This window comes from Octopus bimaculoides, chromosome 1 (genome assembly GCF_001194135.2).
Source record: "Octopus bimaculoides isolate UCB-OBI-ISO-001 chromosome 1, ASM119413v2, whole genome shotgun sequence".
Classification (NCBI taxonomy): Eukaryota; Metazoa; Mollusca; class Cephalopoda; order Octopoda; family Octopodidae; genus Octopus; species Octopus bimaculoides.
Window position 1 is genome coordinate 159,157,998 of NC_068981.1, and position 7,214 is coordinate 159,165,211.

The 7,214-nt window shown below is 35.9% G+C and overlaps 1 protein-coding gene across 1 annotated transcript in view; it reads right to left on the bottom strand.

Moving 5' to 3' along the window:
• The window catches only part of LOC106884407 (integrin beta-like protein 1), a 61,474-nt gene that overhangs the window by 20,288 nt on the left and 33,972 nt on the right, over positions 1-7,214 (bottom strand). The window contains exon 13 of the mRNA XM_014935770.2: positions 3,009-3,118. Coding sequence (XP_014791256.1) covers positions 3,009-3,118 — 110 coding nt within the window. The remainder of the gene's footprint in view (positions 1-3,008; positions 3,119-7,214) is intronic.

Genomic DNA, 7,214 nt, shown 5'->3' on the forward strand with positions numbered 1-7,214 from the left:
AAGATAAATAGTTGAATAGATGAAATATTTTTATTGTGTCTGGAGAGAGTCATTCTGTTTTAATGCCTAATCAATTAACACATTCACCAATTTGATATTCACTCATTTACTTATTTATTTTTTCTAAAATTTTCATTGCTTCTTGCAACCTCTTCAATAGTCATTGACTGTCAGTTATCAGAGTCGCATTCTTTTTGTTTGTTTGTGCACATGTGTGTGCATCAGTGTGCATGAGCATGCATATTTGTATGTATGTATGTATGTATGTATGTATGTGTGTATGTATGTATGTATGTAAGTGTGAAGTGTGTGTGTTTATATGGTCATGTGTTTCAGTCTTCTTTTGTGTATGTGTGTGTGTGTGTGTCCGTATTACCTATGTACCCATCTTTCTACCTATCTATCTGTTTACTTACATATCCATTTACCTACTTACATGTATATGTGTGTGTGTGTGTGTGTCTACATAACGACCTACTAACAAATCTACTTGTGTATGTATAAACTGTGGGTATTGGGGTATCTCTACCTTCTATGTATATCTCCTATTTAGTACTGGGGTTGCTTCATTTATGAGGACATACATCTGTATTTGTTAGAGTGTTGGGTCCTTCAGGTACTTGGATAAAATGCGGATGTCAAGTTGACTCAGTGTGCCTCCATGTTGGTCTTTGGCATGTTGGTTGAGTATGGAGGACTGTTTTTTGTCATTATATTGTCTCAAATGTTATTTAATCTCTCCTTGGCTTTTCAACGATCTTAATGTTGAGATTGGCCTCCTTCAGAGCTTTCCTAAATCTTCGGGTTAGTTCTCCATAGTCTGTGGCCTCTACAAATATCATTCCTTGATATTTGTTGGCCTTGTACCATGTGTTCACCCTGTTTGCTTTGTCACAAACTCTCTGTATCCTATTCCAGTCTTTACTTCTGTATCTAGGGCAGGTACCACTAGTTTTGTTACATATAATGCTATCTCACTTTTTTCTAGTTTCCCTGTATACCTGAATCCTATCTTTCTGGTCATATCCAGAGAATTGCATGTGGTGCATGAAGTTTTGTACATGTTTCCTTGTTTCATAGGGTTCACATAGGTGGGGACATGTTATTCATTATCCTAAGACTGCTATCAGTATGTTGAATTTCATGTTGTATGACAAAGCCGAGTTCTTGTGAACAACATATTTAGAAGCTATGGGCTTCATGTAATAGGAGTGGAGGAGCTGCACTCTGTTGTTCACAGTCTTTAACTAAAGTTCAGTATCAAGGACAGGGAGTTTATTGTTAGGGTGTCTAGTGAGGTAATCTACAGTTACCTTGATACTTTGATGGATGGAGTTAGCTACGTGCTTGATGCTCTCCATAATGCTCCTCTCGGTTTCTACTCTACAGTTACTAGAGTTTGTCCTAACTAGGATATAAATGTCATCTACATACCTACAGCAAAGCAAATTAGTTGTGGATTGTTCAGCTAAGGATTGTTTAAGCTTTCTGTCCCACCAGCCACACTTCCAGCCACACTGACACCAAAAGCTACACCTTGAACCTGCATGTATAGTTTCCTGTTAAACTTTACTATGTGGTTCTTCAAGGTGGTTCTTATGCTAGCCCCTGTTGCATGTGCAATTATTCTTTTCACCTGATTGTTGTTCTTAGGGCCCTGAGTGGGTATGGTCCAGCTACTCCAGTGCTCTGCGGTGCTTTTCCTTACTGCTGAGGTAATAGTGGGTGGTCTTCCCCTCAGTGATCTGGTGGGGCAGAATCTACTATGGGCATGATTGTCTAGGTAGTTACAGTCATAGTTTAGACTAAGGAGGAGGCTCAGTTCCCTTGTGTTGACTTTGCAGAACTCTGTCTCACTCTCACAAATAATCTCAATACATTTTTTCACAGCAAAATCTATGTCTATAGATGGGTAAAGTGAAACTACATCCATACTACCCACTACACAACCTGTGAGGTTGTTGGAGTGGTTGCAACTACTGATTCTACTGAGGAGATCCTCTGTACTCAGACAGACATCCGGGGACATTTCAATGAGTAGTCGTAACACCTGTGAGAAGAAGTAGGATAGCCTGTAATTGCTGGAGATATTCACTCTGCAAACTAGCCAGGTTGGAGGCTCCATAACAGGGTTTATGTAGGGTTTATGGTCCTTATGTAACCCACATAGCGTATGAACATAAGAATCTTGCAAACCAAATACAAAAACGAAATGAAATATCTTTAAAAATCAAAAACAATTATGGTATATTTTATTTTGATTTTTAATGGTGGGCAAATAAATATGCTGTGGATTTTTGTAATGTATGTATGTGTGTGTGTGTGTGTGTGTTTGTGTGTACTTGTGTGTGCTTGTGTGTGTGCTTTTGTGTATATGTATATCCATCCATCTATCCATCTGTCCGTCCGTCCGTCCGTCTATCTATTGATTTTCAACCATGTGGTCTTGGATTCATTTTAGCTGGCAAGCATCTTCTTCTATAGCCCCAGGTTAACCAAAGTCTTGTGAGTGAATTTGGATGACGGAAACTGAAAGAGGCCCAGTGTATATATATGTGTGTGTGTGTGTGTGTGTGTGTGTGTGTATACCTTTGTCTTGACATCATGTGATAGTTGTAAATGGGTGATATTGCTCATTTCTAGTCTTCCACAAAAAAACAAGTCTAGCCATGGGGTAATATCTTGCTTGGAGACAGGTGAGGGTTAGCAGTATGATTAGTAGCATGAAAAGCTAGTTTAAGCTTTGCAATACCAATCTGCTTGAGACCATCTCTGGTTCTATGTTGCAAAAGTTTTGTTTTTTAAAGTACCTATATCTAAATCAAAACGTTCCCTCATAATTTGATGTAGGAACCATACATTGCAAGCTGCTGGTTAATTAAGAAAATGTTATCTATTTTACTAAAGACTTCCAAATTTTTTATCACTTATAAAGGGATTAAGAAATATAAGCTATGTATTTTATTAGAAATGTACTAATGAAAAGGTTAATAGAAAAAATAACTTACGCCTTTTGGTGAGCTGCAGTTTTGAGACTGAAGATCTCTTTCACAGGCTTTGCCTTTGTAATTAGCATGGCATCTGCACTTGCCACATTGGCAGATTCCTTGTCTTCTACCTAGAATAAATAATCACCACTTTGGAATAATTGCAATCTTTGAGAACGTTGAGGGACAAAACAGCAATCATAAACACAGATTTATTTTGTGAGACCAATTTGTAGTGATAAATTACACTCTATAAAATTGATTCCAATATATTACTGGTACTGTAAGGCAGTGAGCTGGCAGAATCGGTAACTTGGCAGGCAAAATACTTAGCAGCATTTCACCCATCCTTACGTTCTGAGTACAAATTCTGCTGAGGTTGACTTTACCTTTTATTGTTGTGAAGTCGATAAAATAAATACCAGTTGAGCACTAGGGTCAATGTAATCAACTATTCTATTCCCTTAAACTTGCTGGCTCTATGCCAAAATTTGAAATCAATATATTACTGGTACTTATTTTCTTGAATTCAGGATAAGGAAAGTCAAAATTAGATCTAGTAGTGATGAAACCAGGACTTCAATGAAACAATATTGTAAGCTATTTTAGTCTAGTACAGGGGTGGGGGAACCCTTGCCTGCAGGTGCAGTTGCACCCGTGAGCCCATTTTATTGCGCCCACAGACTGGCATACTCATATGTACAAAATATAGTCAATTTTTCAATCATAAAATTTATACAATACTTGTATGCTTCTATGTGATGTAGGTCGTGTTTCCACTATGACTTAAAATGGTTAGACTTGAACAGAAAATCATCCCGTAATTGCCATTTGAATAGAAATTTTCTTTTCACTATAAAACACATATCGCTAGGCTTGTACCATCCCCCTGAGACCCAACTACGCTCTCACTGAAAAATATAGAATACCTCATAAGTAATATAAACGTCCTAAATTCAGTGGTGGCATTAATGAAGATGTTACATGTTAATTTAATGTGTTAAACTTATCTTTATTAATGTATATTGAATTATGCAAGATTTACACAGATATAAGAGTTAGAACTCGTCATCTGCCCATGGACCTTTTTTTGGGGAAATGTTTGCCTGCCACACTAAAAAGTTTCCCCACTCCTGGTCTAGTATATCTGCCAATTCAGCTACCAACAGGGATTATCCATTACAAATTGTTTGAACAGAACCAAACAGTCAATGCGGAACTCTATGTTCAACAGATGGAACGACTCAACACGGCTATTCAAGAGAAAAGACCTAATTGTCAGCATGGAGTTCTTCTGCTGCCACACCTGCCGTACTCTCCTGATTTGGCACCAATGGATTTCCACCTCTTCCGATCTCTTTCAAATGCTATGTGTGGAGTTTCGTTCAATACTGATGCAGAATTGAGAGCTTAGTTGGATCAATTTTTCGAGTGGAAATCAGGTGATTTCTACCAATGAGGTATTGCAAATCTTGTTGAACATTGGGAAGAAGTTGTAAACAACAAGGGTGAATACATTATGGATTAATTAGTTGTCATTTTTTATTAAACCATTTAAAAAATTTAAATTCTAAAAAATGGCAGGAACTTAGTTGCCAACCCAATATATATATATATATATATATATATTGTTTGCAAGATTCTTTATGTGAATCTGTGTGTTGAAGCATATATTGTTGTGTCTGGGTAAAGTCATTCTATTTCAATGCCTTAATAATTAACACACTCACAGGTTCAATTTCCACTCATTCACTTATTTATTTGTTTATCCTAAAATTTTCGTCACTTCTTGCAACCACTTCAATACTTGTTGACTGTGTGTGTGTGTATTTGTGTGTTTACCTCTGTCTCCCTGTGTGTGCGTGTTTGAGTATGTCTATGTGGATGAGTTTGTGTGTGTAAGTGTGTGTGTGTGTTTGTGGAGTGTGTGGGTGTGTATATGGTTATGTTAATTGACCCCAGAACTTTTTTTTTAGCCTAGTACTTATCCTATAAGTTTTTGTGTTTTTTGGCGAACTGCAAAGTTGCAGGGACATAAACACGCCAACACTGGTTTTCAAGTGGTGATGGAGGTGGCAAGGATAAATATAGACACAAAGACACACACATAAATATAGTTTCCGTCTTCCAAATCTATTCACAAGGCTTTGGTCAGCCCAAGGCTATAATAGAAGGCACTTGCTCAAGGTGCCACACAGGGGGACTGAACTTAGAACCATATGGTTGAGAAGCACACAGCCCATACCTCATCACAAGTACTTTACTATATCTCCAGAAAAGACACTTAACTATCGAAAACAAGTCCTGGTCTAATTATAAATATGCACCAGTAACTAGTACTAAGTAGTACTTAGCAGTACTTATAAGTACTACTAAGTAGTACTTAGTAGTACTAAATAGAGATAGTTAAATTTCACTGCAGTATCCTCAATGTTAACTATTGTATGTTCTGGTCTACTTAATCAAGCCATTTGAAAGTTTAGTGCCTTGATCATAAACATGACCAGCATGTTGTGATTAGAATATGAGCTGTTAAGCTCTAGCGATTTATATGCATGCAATATCCATATATGAATATGGTAAAGAGTAAGTCATTAAATATTTCTCATATTTCTTACAGAATCAGGTTTGGCTATGTGGCAAGAAGGTTGCTTCCTAACAACACGGCTGCAGGTTCAGTCCCATTGTGAAGCATACTGGGCAAGTGTTTTCTACTATAGCCTTGGAGTGACGAAAGCCTTGTGAGCAGATTTGGTAGATGGAAATTGGAAGAAGCACTTTGTGTGTGTGCATGTGTGTGTGCGTGCCCGCATGCATGTGTGTGTATGTTTCTGTGTGTGTGTATTTGTGTCTGTGGTTGTCCTTCGCCATGGTTTGACAAGTGATGTTGACAAAAGAGGTTGATAGAATAAGTACCAGGCTTTAAAAAAAATAGGTTTTGGTGTTGATTCATTCAACTAAAATTTCTTCATGGCAATGCCCCAGCATGGCCGTGGTCTAATGACTGAAACAAGTCAAAGATAAAAGAGAAGTAATTTTCTCTTCTTGTTAAGAGATTTGATCACTGTTTTAGATCATAAGAATCCATAATTTCTGATGAAAATATAAAAGAAAACATTTATTAGTAATTCAGCTGCATTCTTTCAAGAAATATGTTAACCTTTGTAGTATAAGCTCATAAAGCTCTGACGAGATTCTGCCCCATATAGTTGAAAATGATGATCATTTCTTAGCATATGACCCTTCCCAAATGCTTAGAATTACTAATCGCCTTGGGATATGAATCAAAACATGTATATAGTTAAGATATAGAAATAATTAATTCTCAAACACTGAATAATGCTAACAGAATAGCAGGAACAGGATAAAATATCCATATTTTTGCAGTAAAATTTGCCAGCAGTCAGCCATGAGACTCGAACTCACATTCCTGTGATTACTGGTCATAGTGCTTTACCATTAAGCTAAACTGTCCACTGACAATTTAATCTGCCATTTATGAGCTTATAAAGCTAGCTTTATAAGACGTTGATGGTAAATTCAAATTATGATGAAAGTAAACAAATTTTCTGCAAAATATGGATATTTTATCCTGTTCTTGCTATTCTGTCAGATTTATTCTACTTTTTAGAATTAATTATTTTTGTATCTTTCAATATATCTCAACTCTTCTCAAAAAATAAAAAAAAGCAAACTTTGTTTGTTTACTTTCATCATAATTTGAAATTACCATCAGCGTCTTATAAAGCTAGATTTATAAGCTCAAAAATTGCATATAAACTTGTCAGAGGGCAGTTTAGCTTAATGTTTAGCACTATGGCCGGTAGCCAAAGGGATGTGAGTTTGAGTCTCATGGCTGGCTGCTGGCAAACTTTTCTTCAAACATATGGATATTTTATTCTGTTAGCATTATTCTGTGTTTGGGAATTAATTATTTCTATATCTTTCAATACATCTCAATGCTTTAATAAAAAAAAGCAAACTTTGTTTACTTTCATCATAATATATGTAGGTATTTGGTATCAGCCATTTCTTTTAGAGATTTATAATTTATTTGTATTGTTTTTATAAAAAAATCTTTCAACCTCATTATATCATACAAATAAATTATTTACACATCCATAATTCTCCATTTTCTTCCTTTCATCATTATTAACTATATATATATATAGATATAAATATTCAATATATATATATATATATATATATATATATATATATATATAT